This window comes from Aptenodytes forsteri, unplaced genomic scaffold, assembly GCF_000699145.1.
Source record: "Aptenodytes forsteri isolate BGI_AS27 unplaced genomic scaffold, ASM69914v1 Scaffold119, whole genome shotgun sequence".
In the NCBI taxonomy this organism is placed as follows: Eukaryota; Metazoa; Chordata; class Aves; order Sphenisciformes; family Spheniscidae; genus Aptenodytes; species Aptenodytes forsteri.
Window position 1 is genome coordinate 10,040,911 of NW_008796165.1, and position 15,587 is coordinate 10,056,497.

Below are 15,587 nucleotides of genomic sequence, written 5' to 3' on the forward strand. Positions count from 1 at the left end.
TAAAAAAAAAAAAAAAGAAAAAGCTTTCATAGTACCTTGGTTTTTACATTTGTACCTTAAATATTTATTTGAAATTTTATAAATAAACATTTTATAAATGTCTTTTTAAAATAAAATTCATAGACCAGTGCTCAGTAGATATGATCCATCGTCTGGCTTCATGTACATCCCCATGGGGAATCAGTCTACAAGGGGGAGCTGGTACCCATCCGGCAGGGATGCTGCTCCCCCAAACGAGCTCTGCTTCGTTAGCAAGCCAGCCACAGGCCACCACCTCAGGCTCTAATCCCTGCCTCCGGTAGGAGGTGCCCCTGGACAACCACTGGCATCCTCAGAGGTCAGCGCAGGCAGCGTGGGCACCCTCCCCTTGCCCACAGCTGGCCTGAGCTCTGGGAACTGGTGCAGAGGCCAGGGGCAGAGTCTTGTTGTCCCATGCACACACAAGAACAGAAGTTTGTTTTTAAAACGGTGGTGTAGGACAAGAGCTTCCAGTTACGGAAACAAACCATCATCCAGCTTTGGGAAACAGTGCCCTCGTGCTTTTTATTGCTGTCGCTAGTAACACTGGGCTTCACTTGGTAAGCGTTGAAGCCTCAGAAAGAAGATAAAGCATAGATGCTCAAAGAGAGAAGCACAGCAGCAGAGAAAGGCTGAGAAGTACCAGAAGCCACCAAAGCTGGGCCTCACTTTTTTTTTGGGTGATTAGCAGCCTCCTGGTACTACAATATATAATTTGTGTGATGTTACCTGAGGATAGATGAAAAAAATAAAGCTCGATACCATAAGCACCAGCTTAACCTGTCAAACTTCGGCTATTCTGGGTTGGGCGTTTTTCCCCATCAAAAAGCCCCTTACAGATCCGTTACTCCAGCTTTAATTGGCGAGAGAAGACAGAGACCCAGTAGGAAGCACCACTTTGAAAGGTTTAAACTATTTCTAAACTTGTTACCTAAAGATGGCAAAAGGCCAACCCTAATCTAAACATGTAATTACATAACATGTATATAATTACAGCCCCTGATTTTATCAGCTATAATCTGAATTTTGCACAAAGAAGGGGAAAAGAAAAAGGGATGTTAGCCTGAGAGCTCCTGAACAGCTTTGACACAGCTGTTAATTTTTCAGCAGACTTACTAGGCTGTAACCTCTCAAACCATGCATCAGATATTTCACCTCTGCTGACTTCCCTGTGAGAGGGGAAGATCCTGCTGCATGCCCACCCGCCGGCTCCCAGCAGAAGGTGCGAGCACGTTCCATTCACAGTAAGCCAGATACAGCTTTCACAGTGTAGTTCAAGCATGCATAAGCCTGGTGGAAGGAAACAATATTAAAAAGAAGATTAGCCTTTGCTTAGTATCTTGAATGTGGGTAGGCGTCTCTCATTCAGGAGAAAGCAGCGTCGATCCCAGGTACGCTGCGGACAGTCCCGTCAGCACGCTGCTTGCAATATCCAGTCCACGCTCCCAGGACTGGCATTGCCAGTGGAGAGCACAGGCTGGGTCACGCTTGAAATGTAAGTCTTTGTCCTTAGAACAGAGGACAAAAGCACCTGTCAGGAAGGCAGAGCCAGGACAGCAGCCCTGTCTGTAGCTCCTAGTTCTGCTTATGAAGGCAGCAGACAGGTGAGCAGGGGAATACCAGCACCGTGGCACTGCCGTGTGTCCAGCTTTCTGTACCTTGCACCAACAGAAAAAGCAGTATTAATTCAAGTCCAGAATGCCTGCAAATCTTGCTATCTGACACACAAAAGCCGGTCTAATCCATGACTGCAAGCATAGCCAGGGCAAATCATTCTGCTAAGAAGGTCAGGGGAAGAAACTACACACAGATACAAATCTGACAGTGCACCAGAACATGCCACGGCATAAGGATATACAGTGGCGCAGCTCCAAGGGCCATTCAGCTGCTTTGATTTACTCTGGACAGGAGCCAAAATGGCAATCAGGGCAACTTCTCAGAGCTTATCATCTGCAGGACTGCCTTAAGAAGTTTCAAGATAAGAGCATCAACAAGACAACAGCGTAGCAGTGTATGTGCAGTCTAAAGATTACACTAGTTTTCTGTGAAAGGAATAACTTTATTCCATTGACCAGGAATCCCAAGACTGTTCATCAAGACTGCCTATTTTTCCAGTGCCAAATGTCTACGTATTAATCAGACAGTATCTCCCCGAATGCTCACAGGCAGGCTGCAGCTGCTCCTCACTGAACATTTTGTAAGCTGTATAAAAACATTTTCATCCAAAAAGATTGGCAGTAAAAATTACAACATAGAAATGCATCACAATTTACACAAAAACTAGTTTTGTTGAACTCTGTTTTCCAAAAAATAATCTTCAGCAGGTTCAAATGACAGCAGCTGGAAACAAAAATAATTGACCAAGTATCATCTTATTGCAAATCATAACCATTGACTTTGTACAAGCGTGAGCAGAACCATGAAAAAGTTTGTATTGGTTTCAAGTATACAGTGGTGATGAGCCATCCTGAGGCAATTCTCGTATCAATGCTTCTCTGGGCCTGCGGTAATCGAGGACGTTGTTTCCATAGGAAATAACAGGAACCTGAAGTGACAAGTGGTGCCAACCCATAGGAACATTACCAGCTTCTTCCATCACCATCACCGCTGCGTACTGACTTCTTGTGATGATTCATGACCCATTAACAAAGTATTAGGGATGGGGGAAGGAAGAAGGGGTATCCGTAAGAAACAATTTATTCAAAATTAATTTAAAACATCACATTTAAAATGTCCCAGCACATTATCAGAAACATTTATAAAATGCTAACTCTGCCACGTGTCTATGAAGACATTGTTTGGAAAAGAAAGTGAGAGATTCACTACAATGCCACCCTTACTTCTTTGCACTTGCAATTTATGACAACTGCTCTCTTAACCCGCAATAAGTTATAAAGCTGTACAGCTGAAATCAGATTGGATGTTTACTTCCAACAGTGAAATGACTGGTTAATTTCAATATTAGTGCACAACAGTGAAAAGCTGTCTGCTGCTTCTTGTTTCAGCAACAGTATGTAAAAAGAAAAAAAGGCACTTTTTGGCTGGTTGTGCCTTTAACTTGGCAAATTTATCTATTCTGGAGGTACCCAGGCACTCCTTAAGATGTCCCCCATTTCTGTGCATTTTGTTTATATAATTTTTTTAAAGTAAGGCAGAATCCATAAATAAAGGCAAAAAGCAGTGCAGAAAATGTGACAAACGCAAAATGTACAAAAGATGAAGAGTTAGTTGGCACAAGAGAAGCTTGTATCCAGAGCCAGAAATCACTGAACTGCACTTGACATGGAAAACAAAACTGTGCTCAAATCATCCCAACTGGTTTCCAGTTGTTTGTGAGCAAATCAAAAGAGCTGCGATATTTTAAACGTTGCCTGGTCAAGTGAAAATACAAACAAAGCCAAATCATTCTTTCCCCGTGTTAAAATTGCTATAAAATCTGCACAACAGTGCCCCCAACTCACTCAAGGAATTATTCATCATATACAACCAATACCAACTTTCTCAGTAATTTCAAAGCATAAGCAAGTGATTGCAGATCACATGATTGAGACTACGTTTTATTCAATATGTCTCCAAAGGTTAAAAAAAATTTAATGAGTAAAACTACAACAGAATTCCATCTTAAAGTGCTTTTTTCTTTTAAACTACTCATTAACTTTTTTTTTTTTTTTAAATCCACTGACATCCTTTAATAATGAAAACTCGCATATCTAGAGAACAAAGCTTTTCTTTTATTGCCCTTCCCAATTGCCTGTGGTTTTCGGAAGGGTACCAGAAAAGACAACCCATTCCAGAGCTCCTTGACCAAACCATTCTGTAAGCAATCACTCTCCTTACAGAGCTATCTTGATGATCCTTCTCATAAAGAGCTTTACAAATTAGCAGGGAGACATATTAAATACAGAAGTCCTTATGTAAACCCATTCTTTAACTAATATTTTACAATGAAATGTAAGTCATCACACATCTTTACAGAAGTTTGAATATTCCTATTCAATATTATCAGAAAGATTAAAAATTTGCCCTCCATACATAAGGGCAGTCTGTTTTTTTTTCCTGTATAAAAACCAAAAGAATTTTTTTGCAGCATCACAGAAAAGCAACAGTTTTACATTCACTCATTTAATGTTCACATAAAAATTCAACCACTAGCGTTTGTGTATTTGATAAAATCTTCTTGACGAATTGTTTTCGGTGTCTGGACTGTCATAAGCTACTGCAGGTGAAGATGCAGTTTTCTAGAGCATTTATTGATCTGAAGCCTTCGTGGCTAAAAAATGCTTTTAGCTTTCAGGGAAACAACCTCCTCCAGCATTGCCTCCGATCCTATAAAGCCACTTCTCTTCCAGACTCTTCTAACAGCATAAGCAATGGGACTCCAGTTTCAGTAGGTACCAGGCATTAAATGTTTGAGTCGATCCGTTTTTGCATTCATAAGTATCCTCTATGGGTCAACATCATCAAGGTCACTTTTAGGCTCACCAATCATCATAGGAGACTCTGAGCCCTTTCAATACACAGAAGGGATGGGGAGAGAAAGATATGGCACGTTATTTTTATAAGGCACACAGTTATTGTGCCTGTATTCAGTGATGTTCCTGGGGCTTGGGTCAGAACCAAGCTGTCTAACAGAGCAATGCAACAGAAGGTAGACATGCCCTTATTTTATTGTTACCTGCTGCAGATGTCTCTCTCCGTTCTCGTTGGCTGGACTACTTTCTGACCCGTTACTGCTTCCAGATTGATCTTTCTCATTCAGCAAGGCTGTGGCATAGGCCAGCGTGTCCTGAGTTGGAAACAGTCCAGGAGAGTGTCAGGGGCCATGGTGATACCTTCATCTCATAATCATCATCATCATTATTATTATTATTTTTTTTTTTTAAAGTTGATTCTGAAACAACATAGCTGCTGTAGTGAGATAGTTGAGTTACCACTGGTAATTGTGAGGTATTGACTAATATAATTTAAGGGTTAATTTTTTCAGGAACAACCACAGGGTCTGGGCCTCTAAAGGACGAATGGACTTAAGTGCACTGGAATGTGCTAAAGTTGCCAAAACCAAAGACGCTAACTGAAAAGCAAAAAAGAAAATAATACAAGTTTAACATTGTCTGCCAAGACTGTGGCACATACCTGTGCTGAAATAGTACGCTGGAAGGTTTTTGCAGTTGATGTTTCATTGGATACGTTACTCTGTGGAGCCCAATAATGTTCAGACATCTGCATAAAAAGCCAAGAAAGCCATAAAATTGCCATACGAGTTTTACATGTGTGAAGCCTCATCCACTTGTGATGGTAGGTGAACTAACAAGTCTGTAACAAGCTTCCTGAATCCTTCAGCAATGAGCTGGAGATCTGGGGCATAGACGAGCATGCACTTTTAATGCAGCCAGAACAGTCAGAGAGGCTATTGCCCCTCAGCTGAAAACTAGCAACCAACTCCCTTTATTTGGTAACTGTACATGCGTGCAATCTACTGGATGCCAGCTGAAGAGTGGTGGATTCAGGGTTTACATGAGCCAGTACAAAGTAAAAATGGGTACAGCGGGACTATCCAGACCTGTCAGTTCACTGTGTTTCAAGAGAAGAGTGGCAACAAGTTGTGCCAGCTGCACTGCAAGCATCCCACTAATTCTGCTTCCAGCGTTCAGTACAGTACTAGTTTATGCATCTGACATCTGCCTGGCAGCAGCTGCCAGGACAGAAAGGCAGCCTGGAGCTGGGATACTATCGTGTTGTACATGCAGTGCTGGGAGACCAAGCATGGCCCTGCTTGACTGCAGGCAAACCCGGGCCAATTCTGTTGAGCTTTAAGTTTCCAAAGTGTCCTTGGGTATTTATTAAAGATGTGTTGGCCAACCTATGTTAAGTTTAGAGGGAAGAACAAAAACTATACGTGTGGGAGGAAAAAGCTGTATCTGTCAACAGCTATGTTTTGTGCAAAGCTGCAATGATTCTGTAAGGAATCCACTTGTTTATGCATTCTCTTGCATCAACACACAGGCAAAGGAAAACTGCTTTTTTAAAAAAGTGAAACCTTCTAACACAAATACAGTGGCACTGAAAGCTTCCCACATGGCAAGGAGTAATCATTACAACCATTCACACTTGGTTTTATTCACTATACACGCATCTATGCCTGAAACATGTGGGAGCCTACTGAAGTCCTTGCATGCATCAGATTTAGCTGCATCCAAACTGTCCTTGTAAAAAAAATGAAGTAGCTTGTGTTTTGTCTTTAGAGTCATCTCAGAGCGCCATATAGAGGATGGAGATTTCATAATTCTCATTGTAAACAAAATGACAGTTTCTCCGTACACTTACAGCCAAATTACCTTTTTCTGTAGCCACTGCACAGCCCAACTCCAATGGTGGGAATTCTCCTTGAAATAATCTTTTGCAGTAGGGCACCTTGGAAATTGAAATTATATTCATTAGTCATGAACAAGGCATTCTGGCAAACTTAAAAAAAAAAAATCCAAAGACTTCTCTCTCTTTGTGCTGCTGCCCTCTGTATGCAGTCATCACTGCAATCTCTGACTTAGACTGTACAGCCCCGTTATTAACTGAATTAGCAAGAGCAATAATGCCTAGCAAAAGTTTACACGAGTAGTCTATCTTACACAGATTCACATATTTCAGAACTACACTTTATTGGGCCAAGTTCTAAACAAAGAGAATTTAGGAATCAATATTTCATATTTCTGGGACAGTTTCCTTATGTTTATCTTGGTCTTAATGCTCTTTGTGCTGCTGCCCTCTGTATGCAGTCATCACTGCAATCTCTGACTTAGACTGTACAGCCCCGTTATTAACTGAATTAGCAAGAGCAATAATGCCTAGCAAAGTTTACATGAAGTAGTCTATCTTACACAGATTCACATATTTCAGAACTACACTTTATTGGGACATATGCCAAGTTCTAAACAAAGAGAATTTAGGAATCAATATTTCAAAAATCTGGGACAGTTTCCTTATGTTTATCTTGGTCTTAATGCTAGACTCCTGCTCTACAGAACGTAGCTGACCCTTGCCTTTATAAATAGCAATTATCGGTTGTTATATGAGAAATCCATCTCAGGTACTAATCAATAAAGATTTCACTTCATACTGACACATGTACTATCAAGACCTTTGAGCACCACTTATATCACAGTAAAAAAAGATAGAAGGAGTAGCAGCCTAAATAGTCACAGAGGGGCCTAAGGTAGGGATGAGGTTAAACTCTGAAACCCGTATTACTCACTTCTGAGCCAAAGTAACAAGGAACTTGACACACTGGTAACAACGGCTGCTGTCCACATGGTTACTGTGGTGCATCAAGGCTGTAGGGAGAAACACATGGATTAAAAAATACAATTCAGATTTCTGTGTACCAGCCAGTCTGGAAACATAACAAAGATGAAGCTAAAATTTTAACTTGGGTGGTAGAAGTTATTTCTACAGATGTTAGCACGAGTATTTGTGTTAAACACACTGCTGTATTGCTGGCAGTTTTGAGTACTTCCACAACTCTATTGGATTAAAAATAGATCAAAGTGAAAATGCAGTAATTCTTTCAAATGCGGTACCTGAAATTTAAACAGTCCTCTCCTAATGCAGTTATTCTTCCCCTATAATCCATTCTATGTTAGATAATCGCTATGGTTACATCTATCTGAAGGAAAAAAAAACACCCTGTTTGAAACCCTCATAAATGGACCAGATCACCAGCTTCCACCTAGATCAAAATTTGCAAAGCTGGAAGAATGTTTAAAGCTTCTTCACACAAACAAGCACAGCAGAATTCAACACCCGTGAAACTCTTCTATGGGAGACTTGGGCAAAACCCCAGGCCATTCCTACCAGGAAGTTTTCCGCACTGTGAATTCTCACATCTTTTAACAAAATTCTTTGACTGAGGAGAAGCACAAAGATTTCCACGGAGCTGCCACAACTGGATTTGCTACTCAAAAGTTGCTCTGCTCTGTCCATAGTAGTCAAAGAACACTGTAGTGAAACCTCTAAAGTTGGCAAATAATTGCTAAGGAACTGCAAATTGCCAGGTTTTTTACTGTCAAAGCAGAGCAGATGATTAAAATTACAGCACTGGCGTACTGCAGATTACACACAAACACCCTATTGAGGACCACAGAAAACTATTATTTGCTGATTTCCTTTCTCGGAGTAAAACTAGCCAGTGTTACAGATAGGTCACGGTCCACATGCAGTGAGACTGGATGCTGCTCAGTGCTGTTGCAAGGAAACTCCAAGGTAAAACTACAACTTTCACTCCCAAAACTTACAGCAGTTCTTGAAGCCTTCAACATAAAAATCCAATTGAATAATTGCACCTCTCTTCTGTAGCGGAAAAAAGTTTCTGTATTGCCCAAGTTACAGAACAGAATTGGTCCAAGTGGGATCAATTTACCCAGAAATAAAATAACCACTTAGGTATTCTCTTACACTGCTGCATATTACCTTCTCTTCTATCAGTCATACATGGAAACTACTAAACAGAAGAGCACTGAAATATGAGAGAAATAAAGAACAAAGCTAAATATTCCTTCTCACTAAAACAGAATCCAAAACAACTTAAGGTGAAAGCCACAGTCTGAAGCAGCTTCTCATCCAAACAGCTATGAAAGAGATGCTCAAGCTGCAGTAACTCATCAGAGGTGCTCTTTGAGCACCATGTGGCTACCCCACATTTCTCTTGCACACAAAGCCTCTTCTCCTGATTCGTGTGAAGTAAGCTCTCATCACTTCTGGGACTTTTCTGTTGCTTTGAATGCTTTAATAACTTCATTTCAGTAAAGTTTCTGTATCAAATGGAGATACAACACTTTGTATGAGCAGCAGCAAATGGGAGCCACCTGTCAGATTATGAGGCTATCCTGCAGTTAGTAGTATTAGCATCCTTCCATGCTGAACCAGTTTCTTTTCATGGTAATTAGGATGCTGACGAAACAAAAAGATTGGCAATTTCTTGAGATACGTAGGAGATAAAAATTAATTTTTAAGGTTACAGGATTCATAGAGCTACTCTGTTATGTTAATCCAAGGTACTCCCCCCCCCCCCCCCTTGCCTGATCTGCTTCTTATTTCAGTAAGTTATCTCTCTTGCCAACCTCTTGGTTAAGGTTCCTTAACGTCACTTTCTAATTACCTAAGTATCACTCTTCTCTGGGTTCACTGACTGCTGTTGTTGGAGATAATTAATTTTTCCCAGTTAAATTCTTTTGCAGTTTGCCATTACTATAATATTCTAATGCTTATTTTGGATTTTCTTAGAGCATTTTGTGGGGTGGTGGTGGCTAAATCAAATAGTGTTGAGTTATTTTCCCTGAGAAGTAAAACAGTTTAGAAGGATTAGAAACTAGGAGATGATATGAACCATCATCAACATAAGGGTCAGTAGGAGACAGGAGCATTCACCCACTGGCTTACTTGCCTATTAATCCATTTTCGGTTTCAAAGGCAAATTTGATGCGCTCTACTTGTAATGGGTCTTCAATAACCTGTTAGGAAAGAAAAAGATCAATAGAAGTAAGTTGTGTGTGATACCTGTATCTATTCTACAAAATGGTTTTAAACTACCTCAACATGAAAAACAAATAAGACTTGTGAAGTTTCATACATCACCAGATTATCAAGACAGCAATTTAAAAAGTAATAAAAACTCCAAACTGAAGGATTAAAAGATACATGGATGTTGAAATTACCAATGCAGTCCTGACTTTTTTCATTATGCATTCCTGTATAAGTCTTTACCCTTCACCTACCAGTATCTCATGGAGTAATTGGAATATGTTTTTCAGTTCATGAGGTGGAGCAGTTTCCAGCTGAGTCTACATGTAACAAATATAAAATTACTTAGATAGTAGAATATGTTGTTGATGATGCAAAGAATTACAAGACAGCTTTACAGATTTTTGAAAGTTTGTTGTTTTAAACAGTAAAAGCTTAAAAAGACCACCCCCCCCAATCCAGCAAATTGTACAGATTGTTCTGCAGATCCCAGTGCCATTATAACCTGTAAGACACAGTATGACCAAAACCTAGAAGAAACACTTATGCAAAAAGCTTATCTTGATTATCTCCATACCTTGATGAAGTGTAGCACAGTAAAGGAAAAGTGCTCATTACAAAAGCAGCAGTAGACCACCATCTCAATGAGAACTGACAGAGATCCAGTTAGCTCTCTTAACGCATACATCACCTAATGGAAAGGTGCAAACAGTTTCAGACACAGCCATACAATTATTTCTAAGACACGGATCAAGTTTATAATAGAATGTTAGTCTTTTCCAAGAAGGATGCAGTTTTTTCTCCCAGCACCTGCATGGTCCAGTGAGCTGAACCCCTGCCCTCATAGCACTCCATTCAGCTCCTGCCCACCTCCAAGGGTCTGGTCAAGCACGATCCATTAAGTCAGAGCAATTCAAGCTAGCACCTCCAGCTGACATATGGTAATTGACTGCATGGGCACTTGCAAAATGTGTTCAGCTGTCCTTGCTAACTTCGTAAACTCTCTAACCAGACCCCTATACTGGAAAATAAGAAGGTGTCAAGAAGAAACCAAAGGTGCCTTCCTGTTTAGGTTCAAAATAATAACCACATACTCCCCAGCTGTCGGCTTTTCAATATTCAGTGTTTTTCATGTAAGGATATTTCACAGAACTAACATCAGATCAGCTTTTAGTTTCAAGCAGGGCAGAAATTAGAACAGATACCTCCATTAAGTAAGGTTTTCCCTCAGACAGGAATAACAAGGCTTCCACTTCTTCATGGAGCGTCAAAAGTGGACCTGAAGTGGTGATGCTTAGAGGTGGACGCTGCTTAAAGAGACCAGGAGCTATAATAGCAAATACAAAAACAATCCACTAATAAATTAGATTGTTCTACACACCTTGAAGACACTGCTGCTCATTTGGCATCATGTAATCTCTAATGACATTCATCTCAACTAGCTTATAGCTTGTATGGTACCACTCCAAGTAACAAATCTCTTGCACACTAAAGTGTCACTTACTTTAGTGACAACATTGGCCTTCTTGCAGTTCATTCACCTAAGCAAAATGTTCATATTTGCTATCAGTACTTTGAGCTTTAGTTTCACTTCCAATCACTGTTGCATATTCATCATATTCAGAAAGTAAAAGAAGGATGATAAACGTTATGATTTTTGACCCCCTCCAACTCCAGAAACTTTTAACCCTAGACAGAAATCAAGTTATTCTTTTTAAAAGACAACTTTAAATTCCTCCTTCAGGAAACCGAAGATCTCAACTTATTCCTTTGTTTGGATATCTCTGTCTCTCGTAAGAAATATCTAAGAAAGTATTTCACTGCTTGTTATTCAGTAGGTCAGTCTAAATACTCCCCTTCAGATTAACAAAAGGCATAACAAATCTAAGCAAAATACAGCCTGTTAGGCTGTGAGTCTGTCCCAGACAACAATGACACTCACATGAGGAAAGATCTTTTAGGCATATGGAGGAGGGGGGAAAGCACAATAATGTTAATATCAAGATTCCCCCCCCCCAAGTGCCTGTAATACTATCTGTTTGCCACAGACTCTCAGTACACTTACAGCAAAAAAAGAAGTAATCAAATGCATGCCAACCATTACTGCCTTAAATTCAAAGTGATTGCATTTTTCCTCACTGATATTAAGTTACTCCCAGTAAAAGTAACTGAAATGTAAAGTCACCAAAAGGCAAAAACTCAATTCTTACCAACATTTCTTTGTGAGGAGACGTCAGAGTGCAAAACAAGTAGTGCTACAGTATTGTGAAGATATCCAAACTCACGTGCTTGTGCTGAACTCCACCTGCGATTCTGCTTGAGCCAAAGGAGAGATTTAATTAACTTTTGATTGGTTGATTTAGTCAACTTCTGCTAAGTCAAAACAAAGCAAAGCAATGTCCTTAATAGTCCACCACCATGTTCTAATACTTTGAAGTTGGTGAAAATGTTATTACCAGAATCATGACACTCACTTCTGCCAAAACAGCTATTTCCATGTTAACTACACACAGGTAGACTAAGACTTGCATGAAATTTACAGAATAATCCAAGGATTAGTCTATCCTACCACATGAAAAGTATTTATCCATAATTTAAGCATCATAAAAACACACGCTGTGTAAGCTTTACCTGATTACTCTGCCGGTTGGGGCCAAGGAGAAAGTTGATCATGTGCCTCAAAGCAGAGTGTCTGAGAAGAAGACTGCTAGCCCTTATACCCTGCTGTTTAGACAACAATAAAAAGTTACATTCCTGTGCAGGTAAAGAGTTAATGTTCTAGGGAACAAAAGTAAAATACATAGGCTAAACACCGCATTTTCTACTCTAAAAAAAAAGTCACACGGATCAATAAGGTACACCTCTAAAATGCTGTCTCGTTATATAGAGCACATTATATAAACCACACCAGAATCAGCATAAGCAAAATAAGTGTTATATAAAAAAAAAAAAAGAAAAAAGAATAGGGGAATGGAGAGAAGCCATATTGGGGTGAACAGTCCAGTCCAGTCAGTTATTCTGCTTCCTATAGGACAAAAATCCTGAACACTGGAATTTTAACAACCCCCCAAAACAGAAACCCAAAATTCAGACTCTGGAAATGACATCTTCAATTCGTATACTTTGCTGGTATATTTTTGTGTGATTTTATCCTAATCCAGTGTTCAAAGCCATTTACTTTTCAAAAAATTAAAAAAAAGGAAAAATAAAAGTTCTGGAAGAGTTTCACTGTGCTGCTTAAACCTTCTACGAATATGGATGACTAGCTGCTTTACTATTGTCCTTTAAAACTAAACTAGCATTAAAAAAAGACATGGTTTCTTACCTTCTGTACAAAGTTATTGAATAGCAAAAAGTACTGAGCACAGTTTTTACAGTTTTCAGGTACATCTTTATCCAGCAGGGCAAGTAGCACCTCCAATAATTGATGTAGACTTTTTAACTGTGAAAAAATTATTAATTTGAATTTAAAGAGTTGTCTACTGCTTAAAAAACAAGTGTTTCACATATCAGAGTTAAGGTATGGTTAACAATATCGTATGTGCAGTCAGATACGCTTGCTGTGATGAATATGAATAGCTAACATAGGATTGCAGCCTTCCCATTTTTAACTCTTCTGAATGAATGCTGCATACATTAAACAGGAAAGCAATGAAAGCATTGGTACATAGGTAACTTGCTCAAAAGAGGTGGAACTCAGCAGTTACATAAGTTTGCAATATTTTTGCAATATTTTTGAAGCAATTCAAATGATGTTGATTTGAACTGATGTTCAAATGTTCCAGTCATTACAGTAATGCAAAACAAACCAGATTAGAAGTAAACTGTCACTCAAGGTCTCATGTTAGCGTACTATCACACTATGCAAAAAGCAATGTTAGTTTAGTTTGCATCAAAGCACGCTAAGGATATACACACTGGTATATAATTTATTACATTTCAGTTAACAGATAGCAACTTAACAGCCAAGAGGAAGTAATCAAAACTATCAAATTATATTGTAAATTTTCATCTCCCTACTACTGTGTTCAGCTTGTAGGACCTCATAGCAATCTTTCCTTAAAGCTCTAAATATGACAAACTTTCTTAACAGAAGCCTGTACAACAGTAGTGCCTTCCATCCATGACACTGGATGAAAAAGAATAGATAGATCCCAGAAACTGGATAGGAAAAACATCCCATCGCATCAAATATTAAGTGTGACGTAAAAAAAAAGAATTCAGACTAAACAAGGCTTGGACATTTAAAAGTGTCCAAGCCCCCACTGACAACTTACAGGAACATGCCAGAACACGGATAACACTTCTGCCTGAGTTATCTTAATGCAAATGATTTGGCTCAGGTACCCCAAGAGAAACCGGTAAAATCTCAAGCATTCTACAAATGTTCTACTCCTTTTCACAAATTTCCTGCTGGGTTTTTCTAGAATATTAAGGTCAGCAAAATGTAACAAAGCTGCACTTCCCAAACTTGCTTCCCAAGATTTTTTTATAGAAAATGAAACCTTTGAATGATAACCATACTTATGGTCTCTCTGGAACAACATAACTCAGTTACTACTGCTATAGGTTTCTGACTGAGTGAGGAAGGAGAATTAGTTAAAAATTAAGCTGATTTCTGCAATCAAAAAAAGAGAATAAATCTTAAGAAAACACTGTTTCCAAACCATTAAAAGAATATGTGATACCAGTTTATAAGACAAGCTGAAATTAGGCAGAATTGTTTATAAGTAATTCTGAGAATTACAGCAGCATGTTACCTCCTAGGGTAGGAACAGACAAGCATTAACCTATTCAAGAAATGAAGAGCTACAAGCACAATCAAGACGAGGGCCTTTCACCTTGTCATTTACAAATCATACAGTGTTGTCTGCAAACACAGCAAGCGCCGTTAGAGACAACCAACAGGATCATTGGTGATGAGGTGACACTAACCTTCTCCTGATAAAGCAAGGCACTGTCGAGGGTTTTTTCAAGAATAGTGGCTACAGCAACTCGCACCTCTCTTACACTGCATTCCAGGAGGAAAGTCCTGGAAGATAAAAGGCGAAGCTGCAAATAGAACTGGAATTGTGTACACAGTTACTATGATTAAGTGTGGTGTTTATTATTTTAAAAAGGAAAACAGTCCAGATACTTCTTGTATTGTACTTCTGTGGATAAGCTTTAACTTATTTTCCTGCACTCCCGCTTGTCACTAGTAAGGCCGATAATATTACTTTATATTTATTCATTCAAGTAACAAAAAAGTTAAAACTAAAAGCTATAATAGGATCCTGCCTTTCAACGCAACTTCAGAGATAAAATTTTCTTTACATTGACACACCTCTCCAAGCGTGTCAGTTTTCCAAGAATTTGTCTTGGGTGTTTTCAAAACACCTATTAGCTGATCTTGAGCTTGGCGAGAAAAATTCTTTCCAGTTTATCTGTGATATTTGTCAAGTAAGTATTTAACTTACCTTACCCCAAATGCTTTCTCCACTTGCAGGAGTGACTAGACATAAACTTAAACATATTGCAAGGCACTCCACTGAATTAAACACATGCATCGTCCTCCACGTACACTGCACTATTTTATTAGATTTTCAGAATTACTCAGAAAGCTGCACAATCAGAGAAAATACTAGAAATAAAAACCTAAGTGATTATCTAGAGTGTCTCTTTAAAGAATGTGTACAGTCAACTCTTCAGGAATACATCAGTATACGCCAGATCATGTTATTAGGAAGCTTTATCCATACATGAGACACAAAACACCTAAGACAGAATTACCAGTACTTACTTTACAAGCTCTCGGCCCTCTGGCCCGACAAAATATTCAACTAACCACTGACAAGCATCAATGCTTTTGGAGAGCAATGCATCTATGGTGGCAATCCATTCTTCTGTATCAGCCCTTTAACAAAACAGGGACAACTGTCAGTAATGGAAGAGAAAAAACATCTCCAAAACCTAAGCCATGTTTCTTGATTGCCAAATAGAAAGAATTTTTACTTTAATTGAACATACATTAGATGGCTTAAGACAAAAACACTTAGAGAAGTATTTTGGAACAACTT

General features: G+C 39.1%; 1 protein-coding gene across 1 annotated transcript in view; it reads right to left on the reverse strand.

The window, feature by feature from the left end:
* Positions 1-2,056: 2,056 nt before the first annotated feature.
* The window catches only part of USP24 (ubiquitin specific peptidase 24), a 64,839-nt gene continuing 51,308 nt past the window's right edge, over positions 2,057-15,587 (reverse strand). Inside the window, exons 54-67 of the mRNA XM_009287401.2 lie at positions 15,311-15,424; positions 14,464-14,560; positions 12,854-12,970; positions 12,160-12,252; positions 11,739-11,841; positions 10,734-10,855; positions 10,106-10,219; positions 9,783-9,848; positions 9,452-9,518; positions 7,265-7,343; positions 6,354-6,429; positions 5,152-5,238; positions 4,694-4,804; positions 2,057-4,525 (exon numbers count right to left, since the gene is read on the reverse strand). Coding sequence (XP_009285676.2) covers positions 4,463-4,525; positions 4,694-4,804; positions 5,152-5,238; positions 6,354-6,429; positions 7,265-7,343; positions 9,452-9,518; positions 9,783-9,848; positions 10,106-10,219; positions 10,734-10,855; positions 11,739-11,841; positions 12,160-12,252; positions 12,854-12,970; positions 14,464-14,560; positions 15,311-15,424 — 1,309 coding nt within the window. The 3' untranslated portion in view covers positions 2,057-4,462. The remainder of the gene's footprint in view (positions 4,526-4,693; positions 4,805-5,151; positions 5,239-6,353; positions 6,430-7,264; positions 7,344-9,451; positions 9,519-9,782; positions 9,849-10,105; positions 10,220-10,733; positions 10,856-11,738; positions 11,842-12,159; positions 12,253-12,853; positions 12,971-14,463; positions 14,561-15,310; positions 15,425-15,587) is intronic.